Here is a 19,863-nt window from a genome sequence, read left to right on the forward strand (position 1 = left end):
ACTGCTAGAACACTTTAAGTTCACATGTTATACCTGAACTTGCTTCTAGAGATTCACTCTCATATTCTCTATTGTTTATATTGAGTGACCTAGAGGGGAAATAGAGGAAGCTTACATTATAATTCCACTTACCTGAGTCAATCTAAGATGTAACAACATGGCTGTGATAAAGAGCAAGGTGCATTTATAGGATCCATCTGCAATCCAGGACCTGCCCAAAGAACAATTCTGAGGCCCTGAAATTCTGAGTTCTCTTCTCAGTCACCACTCCGTACCAAATGCTGCTCTTCCACATCACATAAATCAATTCATCATAAATCCTCTACCAGACAGCATCTCAAGTATCATCCTAAGTTTACTTGGAAGGGAGGTGATCCGTCCACTGGTTAGACAAGTCCATGCATCCCTGAGCCAATGAAGTGGTGTTTTCATGGGTCCCTCCTAACATCCTACTACTGACATGGCCATGTTACCCGAAAATCTATAACGACTCTCCAGTTTGGAAAATTGGGTCTAGGTTTGAAATTCAGAATAAAGCTCTTAAGTATACCACACACACAGCAGCAGAACATGTACAAACAGAAAAAGAAGACAACTAGCTGTGATATGTAAGGAATGCCATAATTATCCTATAGAACTTTCCTTTTACCAAAAAAAAAAAAAAAAACAACAATGAAAAAGCAAATCATTTGCTATCCAATGTAAGCTGTCTTTGCCTAAGGCTGCCAAACAATGACTTGAACAAAACTGACTGGTCTGCAAAAGTAAAATAAACAACAACAACAACAAAGCACACGATGACTAACACTCATTTTCCCAGCCTCCAAGTTTGGAGGATAAATCTTTCAAAACAAAATGAGATAAAACCAAATCCCTATAATCCTAAAACTCCCTGCCCTTCCCCTGAGTCAAGGGTCAACAAGTGTTTTTGGTAAGAACCAGACAGCAGATAGTTTAAGCTCTGAGGGCCATACACTCTCTGTCACAACTACTCAACTCTGCTGTCGAAGTGCAAAAGTAGCCGTAGCCAAAATATAAATAAATAGATGTGGCTCCATTCCAATGAAACTGCATTTAAGGACACTGAAATTTGAATTTCATATAATTTTTCCATGTTACAAAATATTATTCTCTTTTTTATTTTTTTCCAACCATTCTTTGCTTGCAAGCTGTACAAAAATAGGCAGGGGTCTGAATTTTGCCCACAGACTAGTTTGCTAAGTCGGCATATATGATCAGATGACACCCAAGGGGGCATCTCCACTCTACAGCTCAACAGAGCTGTTTTCTAAGTGCTTAGCAAAAGACCTGACTCCCAGGGATCACTCCATGTACACTTCTTCAATGAGCAACTTGCCTCACAATAAAAGATCCAGAAGACTCGATTTTAGAGTAAGGCACTGACCTAATGCTTACAAAATGCCATCCTCATCCTTTTCCCTGTCCCAAATTAATGATCATGTAGTTCCCATTCATACAAATAAATTCTGCAAACTCATTCCACTGAACTTTTCAGTACAAATGGTAGGCAAAGTTTCCACCTCTCTACCTTAGCTCCAGCTTTTACTTACTCCTTGCTGACGAAACAACAGGAACTAAAAGAGTAATAAACTTACCATACTAATCCAATATAGATCAGAGAACTTCCTATCATCTATCAAATGATTAAGACCCAGTACTTACAACTTTATTGATTCATCTCTGGAAAGTACCAGCTCTAGACATGATGTAAAAAGGATAAAGAAATAAAATACGAAGCAATTTTCATAGATATTCCCATTTCAGAGCCAGCATAACACAGCATTATGCATTTAATTTCAGCCCTCCCCCTTTTTCTCTCCACCTCCAATTGCTCAGGCTTAGAAATGCATACTTAGTAGGTTACATATTCAAAGAAGCAATTTCATCTCTCTTTCCAATAAAGTACACAAAGGGCATCCAACTTTTTGGGTGAGAATCACCAACTTGGGAATTTTAGATATAAGAGTGGAAGTCCACTGCACATTTCAGCTTTGAAATCATCCCTGTGTCACAAATTCCAGAGTTTTATTCTGGGGCATTCCAATAGGCAGATGCCTATATTTGGGAATAGTCTTACGGCCTTAAGGAAGTAGTACTGATCAGGACAACTTACTCTTTCTAGGATTGTGAATTTTGGTTTGCACACCCTAAACTGTGGGCTGCTGCTCAAATTCTGGCGGTGATGGTGATGAAGGGAAAACAGTTCTCACAGTTTTCAAGACTGCTCTCCCCCACAAAAATCCAACAATACTCTTTGTGCTATCTCAGTGACCAAAGACAAAGATATTCATTTTCAAAGCTGAAAAGACTTCAACTCCAAAGCAAAATTTAACTTTCTAAGTGGAGCCTGCTTGGATTTCTTTGTATTTGCTTGAAAAAAATCTCAAAAGTTTCCACGTACATATAGATAATCTTTGATTTTATATCAGAGAACCCAGAAAGCATTGCAAAGTTGTAAATGGGGACAGGAGAAGTGAAAGCACTTATCTCTATGCTATGTAAAAACACACCAATTTCTAAAGATTTTTTTGTGTTCCAAATGTTAAAGAAGATGTCAACTGCCCTGGCTTGCCCAGGATTGACGGGGGTCCTGGATACAAGACTTTATGTTTGAAAACCAGGTTAGTCTGAGCAAACTGAAAGTGTTGGCCACCCAGAAAAGTCTTTTCTAGTCCAATTTTTTTTTTTTTAACTGCAACAAATCAGCTGAGACACCTAGCATGAGGAAACGCACAGCCCGACACTAAAGAAACAACATGATTCTTAGCAGTTTATTGAAAATGACTACACCACAGCTCAAAAACCACTGGCAACAGAAAAACTAGATTATTTCTGGGCTATAACAGAGAAACGTTCATTCATAAGGGCCATTTTATCTTCCATCATGCCCAGAGTCCAAATATTAATAAATAAGATGTGAGAGAATTACAAAGACTCTGGTTAACATCTACAACCTAAAACTCCAGAACTCTTGTCAACAAGAGGACTCCTTTCAGAGCTGTTCACAAGACCCAGAGATTCCTGGAAAAAAGACTTTCTAGACTAGGGCAGCCCTCTGCTATCACAGCTGAGCACCACACCCCTCCCAGGAAAGGAGGTCTCTGTAACCCTCTGCAACATAAAACAAATACAATGAAACCTTAGATCCATACATTCAACCAAACTATATCATTAATCACCTAGAGATCTGCTTTCCACAACCCACATTGACTTTTAGGAGGAAAATGACAATACACTGAGTTCATCCAACACTTCACCTGAGAAGTCTACAATGTGTGAGACAAAGCCTCAACAGTCCCCTGTCTCTTCCATTTCTCCAGCGCCAGCTTGAAAGCTCACCACTGGTTCCTGGGAGGATGATCTTTCAGCCGAGAAGAGCCTCAATTTACTATAAAGACTGGGCTTCCTCACTCAAGTAAGCAACTTGTCTATTTTAGAAAGATGTACAGAAATGACTAAAACCAAAAGGGTGTTGTAACGGTGCTTGACTGTTCTGAATGACCAAAATTTTCAACTTCCTACTCTTCACTATGAGAGCAGATGTAAATATTAAACCAAAAAAAAACAAGAAGCACCCTCAAAATTCTCTCACAGCTTAGCCAGATCTGACCCAGCCAATTGGCTGCTATGCAATAAATAGGAACTTCCAGGAATATAATTGTAGTTTTTTTCATTTTGTTTTCAGTCGGTAGAAGCCATAATATTAAACTGGATACTATACCAAGACATAGGAGACATTTTCTGTAGGCCACAAGTGTTCCATCAAAGAAATGAGTAATTTGTAAATAAGCAAGTAGCCCCTTAACAGTTGAGGATAAAACAGCAAAAACAAACCAAAAAACCTAGTCAACAGGGATCCCTACCTTCTTTTTGGAGTGGCTTCTTTCCTCCTCCTTTGTGGCTTTGCTATTTTTCCCAGCACGGGACACCTTCTGGTCCGACTGCTTGATGGTGATCTTGATCTCAGGGGGGCATATATAGTTCTCCAGATTCTTTGGGGGTTTCTTAGCCCGTTTTGTGGTCTGAATCTTCAGCTTCAGACTCCCCTCTGTGAAATTGGCCTCCTTGATAGAAAACTCCTGTTCTTCCAGGCCATCTCCTGCCACCCATTTCTCACTGTCTGCATTGGAGTTGGAATCCACATCCCGCCCTGAGCCCAGTTCATCCTCCTCCTCTGGCTCCATGCGTTCTCCACCTGCTGGGATTCCCTTCCCAGTCTCCGGAGCAGACAGCAAAGGTTCTCCAGTACAGCTAGGAGTAGTCGAGGGCTTGGCTGAGGAGACTGGCAGGAATTCCGACTCACTCCCCCTTTGCCGGGAGCCACTTAAGACTTCCCTGGACTCCATGACAATCCTCCAGTTGCCAAGAGTTCTCAGGAGAGAGACAGGGAAAAGGGAAAGGTGAGAAGAGACGGCACCCAAAATTCCAAGGAGAAAGTGGTCCGGCTGCTGGGCTCAGAGCCCCAGGGAAGGAGACACCGTGAGGTTGTTCAGAAGAGATCAGATCTGCAACTGAGAAGCAGAGAGATAATTAGCCATGGCAGGCAGGAAAAAATGACCTCAAAGGTAACTCAAACTAAGTTCCAGAAGTCCCATCCTACTTATCTATGGCATTAGAAAAATTTTTTAAAAATGATTTGAAAGAAATCAAACCAGAAAGTGCACATCCCCAAACTGTATTATATGGGAGCAGAGGGGGAGACACACGCACAGATAGTCTTTCATTGAATTGTTACTAATTTTTATGGTTGTGGGTCCAAAAATAAAGAGAGAGGAGTCCTCCAGTCCAGTAACAAGCTAGATGCTTCTTATAGCAAAGCCACAGCTGGCTGAGTCACCATCAAAGCCAACCATGACAAAAGGAAGTCTAAGTGCTGATACTCAGGTCTGTGGAAACTGCATCTGGCTGGCTTCTTGCACAACTTCCCTCTCACATGTGAAGAACAGACTGCAAAGCTGAACACAGTCTTGGGCTGCCTGGGCCAAGCTCTCCAACCCCTCAGAAGAAGAGCTTCTGGACTGTTCTTTCTTTATCATCTTTCATTGTGAATTATTTTAATCATGCACATGTTTTGCCTTTATTTCTTAAAACAAATGCAAAGCTGAGGTGAAGGTTTGTAAAAGGAAAACAAAAAGAGTTCAGTAAGAAATTACTTCTAATGCTGTGATTAATGCAAAACAAATGCTAAATGTGTTTCTGACACAAAAGTTATTTAATCGCTATCTATCTTTTAGATAAAAATAACCACCCGAGACAGTTTTAATTCCCTTCCTAGCCTTTAAATAAAGTGGCATTATGTCTACATGACAACAAAAAAGAGAGGGGGAGAGAGGGAGTGTTTCACAGGCCTTTGGAAGTGTCAGGAATCCCTGCAGGATTTTTTTTATTCTCCCTTTCTTCTCACCAAGCTATCCTTCACCCTTATTTACTCCATGTCCCATTATTCCCAACTTTATACTCATCATTTTAAAGCTCAAAAGAAAGCCCAAATGCTCATTTTCAAGAGAAAACTTCAAGCCCTGGGGCTGTCCTGAACTTCAAGACATCATCTCCTTCTACCCCAGCTGTAGATAAGGTTAAACCAAGCCTTTACAAATGGCCACTCAGCAGAAGACATTGAAGCATACCCTAGACTGTTAGCTTTGAGCTCATCATTTAAGGACTTGACCAGCAAATGTGCCCACCAGAAATTTCCAGAAATGCCCACAAAGACCCATTTAGAACAGCCAAGAACTGGAAATCGAGCAGGTACTCCCACCCTCAGGGATCAGGAGATTTTCAGCTGACGCCCCGTGAGGAAGCCAGCCAGCAAGGCAGCAGGGCTTCAACATGGACCCTGCTCCCCAGAGAAGCCCAGGAACATAATCAGCTCCTGGAAACTACTCAGCCCCGCAGGAAGACATGTTTACAACTGCTTCCACTTGGGGGAAAACCCAATGAATGCAGCACCTCTGCAAAGAAGCTGCTGTTTGGTGAGAGCATCCTCCCCAAAGCTGTCAACACTGAGCTTCAACCTGTGCCCCGTGCAACGAAAGGGCCAAAGTCCCCACTGAGGAGCAGAGGAAGGCAGTTAGACCAGTTGACACTTCTTGTTTTCTTTACTGGCGAGGTTCCTGTCTCATCTAGACTGACCTGCCTACTTGCTCAAAACCTTAGATAATTTTTAAAAAGTCATATTCATTGGGGCCTCTCTTATTGGTGTCAGATAACACACTGCTGTTGGAAGCATCAAGATGCCTGTCCCTGCTTACCACTACTGAGCTAAAGCCCAGTAGGTCTGTCTCATTTTGTGCATTATGTTCATACAAATTGGCAGCCATGTTTCTTATGGCAGCAGTGTTCAGTGGTTTACTCCCTCTGACAGGGATCTCCAGTGTAGCATTTTAATACCCTGGTACCTACCTACAAAGCATATTTTGGTCAGAGCAAAAGCTGAGGCATATTCTCCATAAAAAGTTCCTAAACTAAATCTATTTGGACCTTTGAACCAGTGTAGATCAACAGCTACTGCCAGTTCTGTGATGAGAGAAAAGAAGGTAAAATCTAAACTTTAGAAGAATAGATAGGAGTAAGAGGTAGATGAATTATCAGTATTGAGAAAGCATCTTCCATTTAAACAATGATTCACTTCAGAGTTTCTTATATTTAGTAGTATAAATCAGTAGCTAATGAATATAGGACACAAAGTTCCAAAACTTAAAACTCAAATAGTAAGAGATCCACAAAAACTGAAAATTCAACTTTTTTTTTTTTTTCAGTTCTAGTCAAGAGCCTAAGAAATGATTAATATATAAGTTTTTTCATCAAGGAGTTTATACTCTTGAAGAGAGAGTTGAAAAACAAAGCAGAGAAGATTTTTACCTCCTGTAATAAAGGGTAGAAACAAAGGGAAGAGAAAGGGTTTTCCACTTGGGCAAGGTGTAGACAAGAGAGGAAACTACATAGGAAGGCCTCAAGAGAGCATCTGACCTTGAGGGGCCTCAATAAGTAAAGTGGGAAGAGGCAAGACATGGAAGAGAGAAGGAACAGCATGAGGCAAGACCTGGGCAGGGGCGCACAGTTACGTTCAGGAAAGAGAAAGCTGAGGTTTGACTAGGAAGTGTGGTACAATTGGAAACTGGTGAGAGAAAAAAGTGACAGCCAGATCACGGACATCCTTGGACGGCACGCCGCTAATGAGCTGGATTTTATCTTACAGACAATGGGAAGTCATTTAAGTAGGGGATGCCAGTAGGGAAGGGGTATTAGTAAAGCTATGCTTTAGAAAGATAAATTAAGGGAACCCGACATTAGAGACAGAGGGATCATAAAAAGGTGTGACTGAAATTCCACTCTTATTGCACAAGAACCAAACCAAGGCAGCGTATTACCTGATGAACACTAGAGATGAAACCATAATGCAGTTTCAAATAATCCCATCCAGTAACACATCAATTCCAGACTTTCCATATTTGTCTACCCTAAGAATTCAGTCCTAGAGCTCATTAGCCATCAAGCTGCATTCCCTATTCAAGTCAAGCCAGTCTCCACAGTGGCATTACACACTCAGAGTTCTTCCCACCTTGATATTTTTATAGAATCTCTTCTTATATCCTCTCTCAACCATCCAGGCAATGCCTGGCATACGACTGGTGTCTTCCAAATGTTTGTTGTATGAAGGAATGAATGGACAAAGAAACAAGCAGATCCCAAGCCTTCCCACATTTCAAGGTCATGCCCAAGTCTTCATTCTCCATGACAACATGCTGCAAACTCTGAACCACAGCACTCACTCCCTGGCCTGACTGAACACGGCTTGCAGCTGCAGAGCTTGCCACTAAATACTAGTCATACACGGTCTCCTCATTGTTTCCAGGATACAAATCTCATTTTCCTTTCTTGATTGCAATTCAGGCTCAGGCTGAGGTCGATGATGGCTATATAACACTTACATTGGCTTCAGCACCCAGTGCAGGATGGGGCACAAGGAGGACTTCCTGAAGTTCTTTCTGAATGAAAATGAGTTAGCCCCTGACTGCTCATCAAAGTCCTGTGGTTCAAACGACTCCAACTGCAGATCCACCCAGGCAGGCGGCCCCTGCGCAGTTCACTGTCTATGCCCCTCAGGGCCACATGCAAGAGAGACACTTTCAAAAGTAAAGAGCAAAGAAACATAAACCTTCTGTTTACTGCACCAGCACACAAAGCTGCCGTTCTCCTTTGCCTCCTCCCAGCACGTAGCTGCCACCCCAGATTCACAGGTCCAGTTTTTTCATGCATCTGGGAGAACACTGGGAGTCCTCCTGTGGCACCACCAGCCAACCTACCCCGTGAGCACATGTACACACTCACGCACACACTCAGACGAAAGTGAAAACAAAAGCAAGGTGAAAACCGTTCGCCTTGTCACATTCCAGCAGCCAGGGGCTCCTCCAGAGTGGGCAGCGCACAGAGGACACTCTGTGCTGGCTCAGGCCTCCAGGCCAACAACAGTTAACCCGTCGGTGGCTGACTGCAGGACCGGAGGTGAGAGAAGCCCTACAGGTGCAATAACACGCGCTTAGGAAATGACCACTCAGCAGGTCCCAGGGGAATAGAGGGGCGAGGGGAGGGATGTGCTGGGGAAAAAACACTGAGAAAGCAATCCAGAGACTGGGCCTGCCTTTCCCCAACAGTGAGGTGCTAGACAAGTCAATCTGAGTCCCTTACTCCGTACTTATCTCAGCAATGAATGAACAAGACCAAGGTCTCTTCCACACTCTAGACTGTGTAATTACACCCAGCACAGTTATAGACCTATGAGACATTCCAAAGTGGGTACTGTGAGCCTATAGAATTATTCATCTGAGGGCCAAGGGGGATCTTGCTAGGCTCTATGTGCTTCATGACCCAGATGAGTCCCAGGGAGGAAGTTCATCCTCTCTTCTCCATGATCTGTAAAATGGAAGAATTTTTCCTAGTCTAGAACACATTCTCCACCTGCAGCCTTGAGGAAACTCTTAGTAATCCCGGAACTTGGTGGAAATGCCAGTTCTCAAGCCCCACCTATGGCTGCAGGGATAGGCCCAGCACTCTGGCTGGTACCAAGCCCTCTAGGAAGTTCTAATGGGCTTAGGCATTGCCTGGTCTATGTGCTTACCCCTACCAACTGACTATACCAAAGAGCACTACTACTCTATATTTAAAGGGAATTCTCCCTTACTATTCATCAGTGGCATTTTACTCATCTATGCAAACCCAACACCTAGAACAGTGTCCAATGAATAATGGGCACTTGAGAAATGTTGGTTGACTGAATTAATAAATTAACAAATCTCTGCATGCTGGGCTTCCCAGGATTATCCACCTCTCCCATCTGCTTTGCTTCCAGGGCATATTCAGACCATCATCACCCTGACCAGTGCTTTCCAAAGTGTCAGTCTGGTAGAACTGATACAGTCCTTCGCTTATATAACAGGAGTCAAAAGATGTGGACTCTGGACCTAGTTCTGACACCTAGGAGCTCTCATAAGACTCTTTCAACCTCACTGTCTCATCAATAAAATGGGGGAAAAGATGACTTCCTGATCTTCCTCATTACAGTTTTTTCTTTTTTTCTAATGGAACTACATGCTTCTTGTAAGTTTTTAGATAACACATACAACTCATAAGGTCCTAAACGCAAACAATGACAAATATCTGAAGGGTCTGCTGCCTCATTCCTGACCTTTCTCAAACTGCCCCAGAACTCCTCATCCTCACCCCTACCTCAGCTCCTTATTCTGCAAATTCCATAAAGTTGGACACGTCTTTGATCTTTACATTGCCCATACAATCCTCAGGTCAGAACTTTTTCCCCCTCAAAACTCTGTAGAATGTCTTCTAGCGCTTGAAGTAAAAGAAGAGAAAATGGAAGCCAGTCTGGTTTTGTTTCCTTTGTAGACAATGTGTTTTATGCTTTTCTAACTGGAATTTTTTTTTTTTTATTATAATACAATTTTATGAATGACAAAATGAGGAATGTGGATCTTACTTATTTTTCCTGGAACAGAGTGAGACTTTTCGATCTGAAGTGCAGGTTGTTTCTAATTCAGAATCATTCCCTTCAATTTATTCCTTTAGCTATTTCGTCTATTCAGTGGTTTTGTCTTTTTCTTTTACCTCAGTTTAGAACTCTAATGTCTGTTCTCCATTTCTCTCATTTTCTCTGTTTTTATTTCTTTATTTTGCATCATGCAAGAGCCTTCCCTAATCTAAGGTCCATAACACCAATTTAATTTTGCCTCTCATCCCCCCTTTGCCTTTACTGACCTCACTGTGGATGTTTAATTTTGCAATTGCACATGTTGCATCCCTGCAATCTTTCTTACTTTATTCATCCTTCTTTCTGCTAATTCTGATGCTTTTTCATCTCATAACGCTCTCTCTTTGTTACTTTATGCTCCTTTTCCACCTGGGGTGGAGGGGGGGGTGGTCATGATTCTTCCTGTTGCAGATGTCTGGTAGCAATCTAAAATTCTTATTTAACTACTGTTGTAAATAATATCATAATACCATTCCTTCTTCCTTGTTCTGAGTGCTAGTGCCAGTACTCAGGCACTCAATCATATCCAACTCTCTGACCACATGGACCGTGGCCCTCCAGGCACCTCTGTCCATGGAATTTTTCAGACAAGAATACCACAGTGGATTGCCATTTCCTCCTTCAGGGATCTTCCAAGCCAGGAATCGAACCTGCATCTCCTTCATTGACAGGCAGAGTGTTTACCACTGACCTAACTGGGAAGCCCTTGTTCTGTGTGTTTCACCCCTAAGGTCTTGTGTTTTATTCTTTCTCTTACTCACGCTCTAATGAGGAAAAAGCCATGCAAGGCAGCCTTAGTCTACAAAGAAAGTACTAGACAGCTTTTGACTCCACCTTCTATTCAGCTTGAAGTCAGTCAAGTCCTCCTCTCAGAGCTATGGCTGTTATCAGTGATCTGGTCACCTCAGTTCCTCGCGAACACTAACAGCGGTGTGCTGGGGCTCATTAGAGCCCATCCATGGGAGTTCTTCCCAACTCCACTTTCAATAGTGTCAAGTTGATAGCTTGAAAATCAGCTGTGGTGGGAGTATTTATACCACAAGAACAGAAAACTTAACAAATCAGGGCTTTAAAAAAAATCTGGAGAACGAAGAGTTAAGCATTTATACCACTAATAGCAAACATCTCCATACTACTGTTTTGCAGATTCTTCTGTCAGTTTCTTTACAACTCCGAATAGCAGAAATGCACAATATGCACTGTCACAGAGACTCTTTATGTCTTCCTCAGAACTTTCCTTGAGGAAATATCTCTGCCCAGAAGTCAAAATCTCCTCCCAAACCTCCCTCCTCCGGTCTTGCCTATGTTCTCTGAAAGCTGTAGACTTTGAGAATATGTATAATGATGTTTTAGGGAAGAGACAATCTTTGGTCGTTCTATTAAAGTTGTCCATGCAGAAGATCTGATCATGGCCTAGTTTTCTTGTTGACAGAAATTGTAAGTTTCTGATCACAAAGGGACAAAACTGTGTAAAAGGATGGAGTGTGAGCCTCTGTGGCTTCAGATAGGGAAGCAACAGTATTTTCAACTGAGGCTCATCAGCTATATATAAGAATCCTGTCTCAAATTCCAGCAAGAGATGGATCATCTGTCTGACTTCTGCATTGGAGTGGTTGAGCATTCATCTTTCTATGTGTCTTCCAAGGTATTTAGGTGGAGAGTCAGAAATGACCTTTTCCTCTTGAGGGCCTTTACATGTGTCTAGGATCCTCTTTTGCCCCCTTAGTTAATGCCTTTTCATTATTCAGGCCCTGGTCTGAAAGTCTACCTGCTACAGAAGCACACAGAGTAAAAGCTCCATAAACGCTGATAAAGTGATCAAGCAATCCAACCCATGCTGTTGTTGTTTAGTCACCAAGTCATGTCTGACTCTTCTCTGACCCCCATGGACTACAGTCCACCAGGCTCCTCTGCCCATGGGATTTCCCAGGCAAAAATACTGGAGTCGGCTGCCATATTCTTCTCCAGGGGACCTTCCCAACCCAGGGATCGAACCCACGTCTCCTGAGCCTTCCCTGAGCCACTAGGGAACAGAAGATCAGACTCAGTGACTTTATTATGTTACATGGACTTCCCTGGTGGCTTAGTGGTCAAGAATCTGCCTGCAATACAGGAGCCAGAGGAAACACAGATTCGATCCCTGGATCAGGAAGATCCCCTGGAGGGAAGCATGGCAACCTATTCCAGTATTCTTGCCTGGAGAATCCCACAGACAGAGAAGCCTGGTGGGCTACACAGTCCATAGGGTCACAAAGAGTTGGACACGACTGAAGTGACTTAGCATGGATGCGCACACACTTATATGGTACATTCCTGATCACAGATCACCTCCTCCAAGCAGCACTGTCTGAGTACTCCATCCACCACATTGCAGAGCAGCATGTCCTGAGGTGCAGCTTCCCTCAAATCCCATTGATTTGCATAACTTCATGTAATTCCCTAATTCTTCTGGCTGGCCTGTCCTTTCTTCTTTCACCACCTGGTTATCTCCAAGCCATTCTTCAATAAGTGGGTCAAGTGTCACCTCCTTCATAAAGACTACTTGGGCCTTCCTCTTCTCCTACTTTTCTCTGTGTGTACAAATGTGCCCACACATATACACAGTCACACTCACAGATGGTCTTACTCTCACTTTCCTGGGCATTCTGCTATCAAAGCATTTGGCAAACTGTATTACAATGTTCCCTTATTTATCTCTCCCACCAGATCAAGGACTCCATAAGAAAGGGGCTGGGTTTTAAGTGGGTCTCTACCATATACCAGAGAATAGTGAACACTCTCAGTAAGTGTCCCACAGCAAGTGTCCAAACGATGTCTCCTCTTGAAAAAAGGAATGGAAGTAGCACTGATTTGAGGTCATGGGTTTAGATTACTTAACCTCTCTCTTTTCCAGCGAGTAATTGTGTTCTCAGGAATTATACTTAAACTGTTTGTTTCATATGGAAACTTGGTAATAATCCTACCTCAAGGGTTGTTTGAAGAAGTAATTGAAGATCAAAATAAGATATTTATGGAGATCATGTTGGGATCACCTTAGTGGGTATTCAAAACTTGAAGTAAATTTTATTTATTCCCACAGTGTGTGTCACCCACACTGGCATTAGGCCAAATGACTAGACGGACCTTTGTTGGTTGAGCCTAACACAAAACTGAGAATTGGTGGGATCCCCACAACAGGGAGAGGCAGAATCAAACTTCCGAGGCCTGAGGCCAAACGCACACTGTTAATCAACAGCTCCAGTTCCAACTGCAAAAATAGTGCCTCCTCTGGGAACCAATAACACGACGCAATGGTAGAAGCCTTGGGTGTTGGACCCCAGGGGGAGGTCTCAACAGCATTGCCTGGGCCAATCCTCCAGTTTAGAGGTGGAGCTCTAGTTTAGGTGAACTACCTGTTCTCTGCATTTCTCCATGCAGTCAAGAAAAGCACACACTTGCAGTGAGAGAAGGGGTTGAGCATAATAAATGGTCTCTACAGGCATTATCTATTTAATCTAGACAACAGTCTTGTGATGTAAAAGACACACCCTCATACTAAAGATGTGGAAATGTAAATACAAATGTCTAGAGAGGCAAATAATTTGCTCTGCTCACACTACCTGTGCCAGATCCACAATCAAATTCAGGCTTATATGATTCCAAAGTCTGTGCTTTTACTTTTAGATCATGATGTCTCTAAGACAAAGTGATGCCAGCTTTTGGCCAAACGCTCCTAGCTACTTTTGTACATGAGTGAAAGTTGCCCAGTCATGTCCGACTCTTTGCCATCCCATGGACCATACAGTCCATGGAATTCTCCAGGCCAGAATACTAGAGTGGGTAGCCTTTCCCTTCTCCAGGGGATCTTCCCAACTCACAGATCGAACCAAGGTCTCCCGCGCTGCAGGTGGATTCTTTACCAGCTGAGCCACAAGGTAAGCCTACTTTTACACATATGAGCTCTAAAACCAGTTCGCCATCTGACTTGCCACATCACTTAAATTCTCTGGGCATCAGTTTTCTCATCAGCCTCCTTATCTCTTCACCAACTTCTATAAGGAAAAGAAAAAAATAACATACACAGAATAGCACTGAAATAGGTTAAATATGTAGGGTTCACCTGTAAGAAGTAACTGTGATCATAGTATCTTTTGTTTAAGTATATTAAAGAAGACACCCACATAGTAAAGAAAATGATCCTAACTTTGAACAAGGAAATAGTATATAAATGTTAAGTTTATTCTTTGATTTAAACTTGAGATTTACCTATTTTACAGATAAAAAAATGGAAGTAGAGATATTTGTTGAAATCACATAGGTAGTTCTGTCGGACCCCAACTGTCATTTGCTTCCATTGAACCATAATACCCCCAAGTCTTTAAATACCCAGCATTAGTAGTCACTTAAACTCTGATCCTCCACCATACCACATATAAACTGGAGATGAAAATGGTAGAGTTACCTGAGGGCAACGCAGCTAAACTGAATAATTGAACAGATAATAACGTCCCTAGTTTTTCTTTCAAGGCACCTTAATTTTGACCACACTACCTATTCAGTCTTAATTCAAATTCCTTGACTTCTAGACCATCTGATTCACAACTGCTTTGCTCATTGTCATTTGAATGTAAAGTGTAATCTGACACTTAGAAGGTTTGCACTTCTGCCACAAAGGAGACGCTAGGCATACCAGAGAGTAAACAAATACTGGCTCCGTTTCCTGTCCTTTTTGATATTTCTCCTTCAGCTATCCTGAACTGACAGTTAAATATTGCATTGTTATTGAAATTTGAACGTGTCTATCTCCAATTACATTTTAAACTCCTGGAAATGAGCACCCATGTCACAGAGCTTTTTGGTTGCCCCAAGTGGTTGATTCCATTCTGAATGTTTATACATAGTTTTTTTTTTCTTTGTCCTAAAGATGCCTCTTTTGAACTCCACACTGAAGAGTTGGTGGCTAACAGGACTAGTAGTGGGCAGGACAGTCAGATGTCAGGATCTTCTTGTATGTGGCATGTGTGGAATTCCTCCAACTGGCACATACCTCTGCTCTTCACACCTACACGCCTCACATTCTGAAAACTCCAGTCATGGCTCCCATCTCAGCACAGGAGACACAGCCTTGACCCGCTCCCCACAGGACCCCATCCCATCTGTTCTGCTGACTGACACTCCACAGAACCCTAGAGGACCATCTCCTGCTTCTACTCCCCCACTGGTTTTTATGAGTTCTTATGGAGTCTTCCATCAGATTGAGAACAGAAACAACTTCCTCTCCATCTCTTGGGGTCCCCACAGCACCCATCAAAGTCTATGATACTCCTGTTTAAATGTAAATGAGGCCCAGTTTAGTGGGCCCTCGGTATCGTTCTTCTCGCTGCCGTCAGGAGAATTCAGACCAGCAAGATGCCTGCTGTCGTGACCTGTGGCTCAATATCAGCCAGCTGGACCTTCAGCATCAGGGCCTCCTTGTTCCTGTCAGATGCAGTACATGATCATAATTAGCATCTGTTTCCTGGTGGCAATTTCAAATTCACATTCAGACTCTGTCCCATCTCTGCTCTTGTGCCAAAGCTAACTGGGACATCAAGAATGTCCCCTGGTTCCAGTTCTACCATCAAACCTAAAACTACAACCTTCTTGAAGCCTTCTCCGACTGTACTTTATCCCTGATCACCCAAATAGCTAATTCCACTTAGATCATGCTCCCACTTTGGCTGCAGACTGATGCTTTCCATTTGAGCTAGGCCTGTCTCTTGAGATATACTGTCCATTCGTCAAGGGCAAAAGCCCCATCTCATATCAGACCTTTCTCACCCAACATTGCCAAGAACAATGGCACAAACTACAATGCTGAGACCTTAACAAACATTTGTGGATCTAAAAACCAACTGTAATTGAGCTCCAGAGTACAAAATAATGAGCAGAGAGAAGGCCCACAGGGCTTTCACATCAAATCATCCTTTTTAGTCACCATTATGAATCAATACTTAAAAAAAAAGTCAAAGCTCTCATTGCTCAAATAACAATAGGTCATAGACATACCACCCAACAATTGCAAGGGACTTGCCACCCAGAGTTTATTATTTTGCTACAAGCACAATTGTGCCCCAATTGCCTCTAATGGGAGTTCTCAGGCTACAACATTGGATTCATCAAATTTAGCATCTCCAGCATCTGTATCTTTCCAGGTCCAAGCTGAAACCCCCAAGCCCAGTCTTTCCACTGACAGAACTCTCAATCTTTGACAAATAAAAGGAATAATGAAGACATTTCCTTTTACCTAATTAGACTAGTAGAGTTGCTTGCCTTTTTTTTTTTTTCCATATCCCAAGTCCTAGAGTAAAAGTAACTGAAGCATCTCAGTAGCTTGTAGAACCTTGCTTGTCCTAAATACTCAAACAGTGTGCTCCTAGGTGACTCAGAAAGACTGCTGAACTCAGGTCAAAACCCAACTTTCCTGTTTCCACCCCAACCCTAACCTAAGAGGCCTCTGGCTTTGGACAAACTGCAGGTCACTCCCTCTCATCTCAAAATGCAAGTAAACCAATTCACTCATTGTTATTGAACACAGGCCATGAAAGGGCAAACTCTGATGTGAAGACTGAACAGACATCCCAGGAGCACAGGCAGAGCCCTAACCTTTATCCCCAACAGAATCTACATCAGAAAACAATGCCTAGCCCCTAGATCCGTGAGGTCCAAAAGCAACCACAGCAGAGATTCCAAATGACTACTGGGCACAGGAAGTAGTAAGCAAAGTCCAGAAAGGGAATATAGTACAGATTTTCCAGAAGCCATCTTTGTCTGTTTTATCTGAGACAAGCCGTTTCCCTTGTCTCAGTTTGGTCACTTCATCAACAGGGGCCAGTTTTCAACAGATGTACCAGATCAATCCTTTTCTTCCTTCCATATTATTCACTATCGTATTTCTTTACATTTAATCATTCCCTCCTCTTCTTACCGTGTCCCCAAGTCTGGCTCTTTGAGTTTCTTCTGGTCCCACATCTCCTTCTGTAACTCTCACCCACACCAAACACTTAGCAAAGTTCATGAGTCCTTAGTGGGAGTAATGTGGACAGTTGGTTGGGGCGCCATTAAATGGGGTTGAGGAATTCTGAGCTTTAAGAAACCTTTAAAATTCCTGGGACACTTCTGCCTATAGAGTCACAGAACTTCAGAAGGGGCCCCTCCTCCACAATAATCCAAACTCTTTCTCTTTACCATGGCTCAAGCTAAAGAAAGAGCAAAAAGGATTGTCCTATACCACGTGCTGAACGGGGGCCAGTCCAGCCTGCCACCAGTCTTGCAGGAGCCCGGAACTTTCCCCTCTGAGTGCATTTCTCTGCTCAGCCTTCTTTTCCACTGCAGCCAGGCGCCCTCAGTCACCAAGGAGTGAGAAGCACTTGGACTTAAGTAACAAAGAAGATTGCATGGTTAAGTGCCAAAATGAGTGTGGTGGACAAAAAATGCAATTGGAATTTTCAGAGAAAGTCAAGAGCTATGTGTGCTAGAGTGGCAAGCAGGCTCTGGTAGGTACTTAATAAATATTTTGATGATTGGATGAATAAGTGAATCACTGACTGATAGGATGTACATGCAGTAAAGCATCATTAACTCTCAGGCTTTGAGGGAGAAACTGAGAGTGGGTGATTGCCCCTGAAAGATAGCCAAAAATATAAAAAGTCATTGACATAAGTGCTTATTATTCACTTTGTCTAAGAGATCCTCATTGTGTTGCTTCACTGTGCAGAGCTTTCATGTATCTTAAAAAACATTCACTTTTAATATTCTATCGCTGCATAAATTCTGTGATTCATTCATTCTCAGAAATCATTCATAAGTAGGACTTTGTGGGGGCAACCTTGGCCTCATCCTTCAAGGACCCACAGCCTGGAGAGGTGAGTGACAACAAAGAGCAAAGCAGTATAAGCCAGATGCCCGGCAAGTGCTTTAGTCCTGAAATGCTCTGGAAAAGGCAGTGAAGAGCTGGTCAGGTGTCGTAAGAGGTAGACACTCTGGCTAAGAGGGACCAGTTGGGACACTTTCAGAGAGGAGGCGGTGACACAGAAGGAGAAGAAGTGTGGAGCGGGACAAGTGTAGAAGTGCTCAGGGCCAACAAGGAAATCAGTCTAAAGGGAACAGAGGCCTATGTGTGCTGCATAAAACGGGGTTCACCTGTGAGTGCTGCAACATGCCTGGTACAGGCTGCTGGACATGGCGAGCCAGGAATCATGGGAAAGAGAAAGAGGAGCAATGCAGAAGAGTCTATGAAGATTGTCCCTGACTTTCTGGGTTTGCTGGGACAGATGCAATCTTGCTATCAGTTCTGTTCTTTAGAGAGGATACAAATTCTGTCTTGACTGTCATTTCTCAGCCACTGTGGCTCCCTGATGGAAACCTCCCACACACACACTCTCACCACCCATTACCTGTCCTCTCTGTGGGTCTCCATGTCTTTTTTCTTTTTCCCTTCTCATTCTTTCCTGAGCACTAATACATCCTTGAGTCCAAATTCAATACTATCTGAGACTCCTGATCTCAGATATATATATGCAAAGTAGGTATCCAAGAATTCAACCGATCTGAACTACATATACTATACACATTTTCTTTTTCCTTTGGTCAACTCAGGAGCACAAAACAACTATTCCCTGACTGTCTTAGAACACAAGGGGCCCCTACAGGCATTTCTAGGCATACCAAGAAGCTATTAATCTCCAAGCAATGGTGACAACAATCCCAGACCCCAGTTTCCAGGAGGCAGCGTGGAAATCCTCTCAGAGTTCAATTATAGAAATTAGCTGGTATTATTTAATCCTCAGAACCCCTGTGAAGTAGGCAGGGTGAGCATCTTGTATCCTTATTTTACTGATTAATTTACTGAGGCTCGAAGAGGTTAAATAACTTTCCAGGGACGTTTAGCTGGGAAATAATAGGGACAAGATCCAAGGCAGATCTTGGCACTTCAGGTGTGATGCTCTTCTTCACACTTTATCAGAGCCATCTGGTCCCATGTGGGCCACCAACTTGTGTCATTCAGCAAGTCAGCACATCAATGGTCTCATCTTCTGCAGGGGATAAAAGGCTTACCTAGCTTCCTGCCTTAGAAAATCAAGGGGGCAAATGTGATATAAAGATATTTTTGAAAAGAAAAGTGCCATGGATATAAAAAAGTTTGTTTTGCTGCAAAAAGGTATATTGGGTCAGAGAAACATTTTTCCAAGGTGGCAAAGTTCTAAACTCTTATCAGCTCACCATTCATCACTTGTCCCTTCCCAGCACTTGGAAAGGTAGAAGCCTCTACCTGCCTGGGGTCAGCTCAGCTGGCCTTGCCTATAATTTATTTCTCATGGATCTGCTGATGACAACCCATCATCAGCTCCTGGGGAGGGCTATGTGCTTCCTCCCAAGAGATCCTGTGGACTTCAGGGCTGCTCACATTCTCCATCTGACCCTGGCATTATTTGCTCTGAACTGAACAGAAAGCCAACTGCAGGTTTCTACACCAAAGGCCATTAAAAAAAATCTTTCCTCAATCTTAGAGGGTACCCGCTAAGGGGGTAAGGAAACCAACTCTGAAAGGGAAGCTGCTCTGACCCGATTCTGAAAATTCCAGATGTGAAATGTAAGGGCCACTAAATTGGACTCAGCCATTTAAGATCACCAGTTTCCCCCAAAACTTGATATTGTCCCAACCTAGTGTGTCTAAGAGGGCATAAGAATCTAGTAGTAAGCTAAGCGAAAATGGACATAAATAGTTAGAGCCAAACAAGAATGCAAGCTGGCATCTTTCCCCTGAATTCATGAAGTACTAC

General features: G+C 42.9%; 1 protein-coding gene across 3 annotated transcripts in view; it reads right to left on the reverse strand.

Annotated features, from left to right (window-relative positions):
* The window catches only part of SETBP1 (SET binding protein 1), a 398,052-nt gene that overhangs the window by 373,407 nt on the left and 4,782 nt on the right, over positions 1 to 19,863 (reverse strand). For all 3 annotated transcript variants that reach the window (XM_070452640.1, XM_070452639.1, XM_070452638.1), the window contains exon 2: positions 3,885 to 4,532. In XM_070452640.1, coding sequence (XP_070308741.1) covers positions 3,885 to 4,367 — 483 coding nt within the window. In that variant the 5' untranslated portion in view covers positions 4,368 to 4,532. The remainder of the gene's footprint in view (positions 1 to 3,884; positions 4,533 to 19,863) is intronic.

This window comes from Odocoileus virginianus, chromosome 22 (genome assembly GCF_023699985.2).
Source record: "Odocoileus virginianus isolate 20LAN1187 ecotype Illinois chromosome 22, Ovbor_1.2, whole genome shotgun sequence".
NCBI classification, from domain to species: domain Eukaryota; kingdom Metazoa; phylum Chordata; class Mammalia; order Artiodactyla; family Cervidae; genus Odocoileus; species Odocoileus virginianus.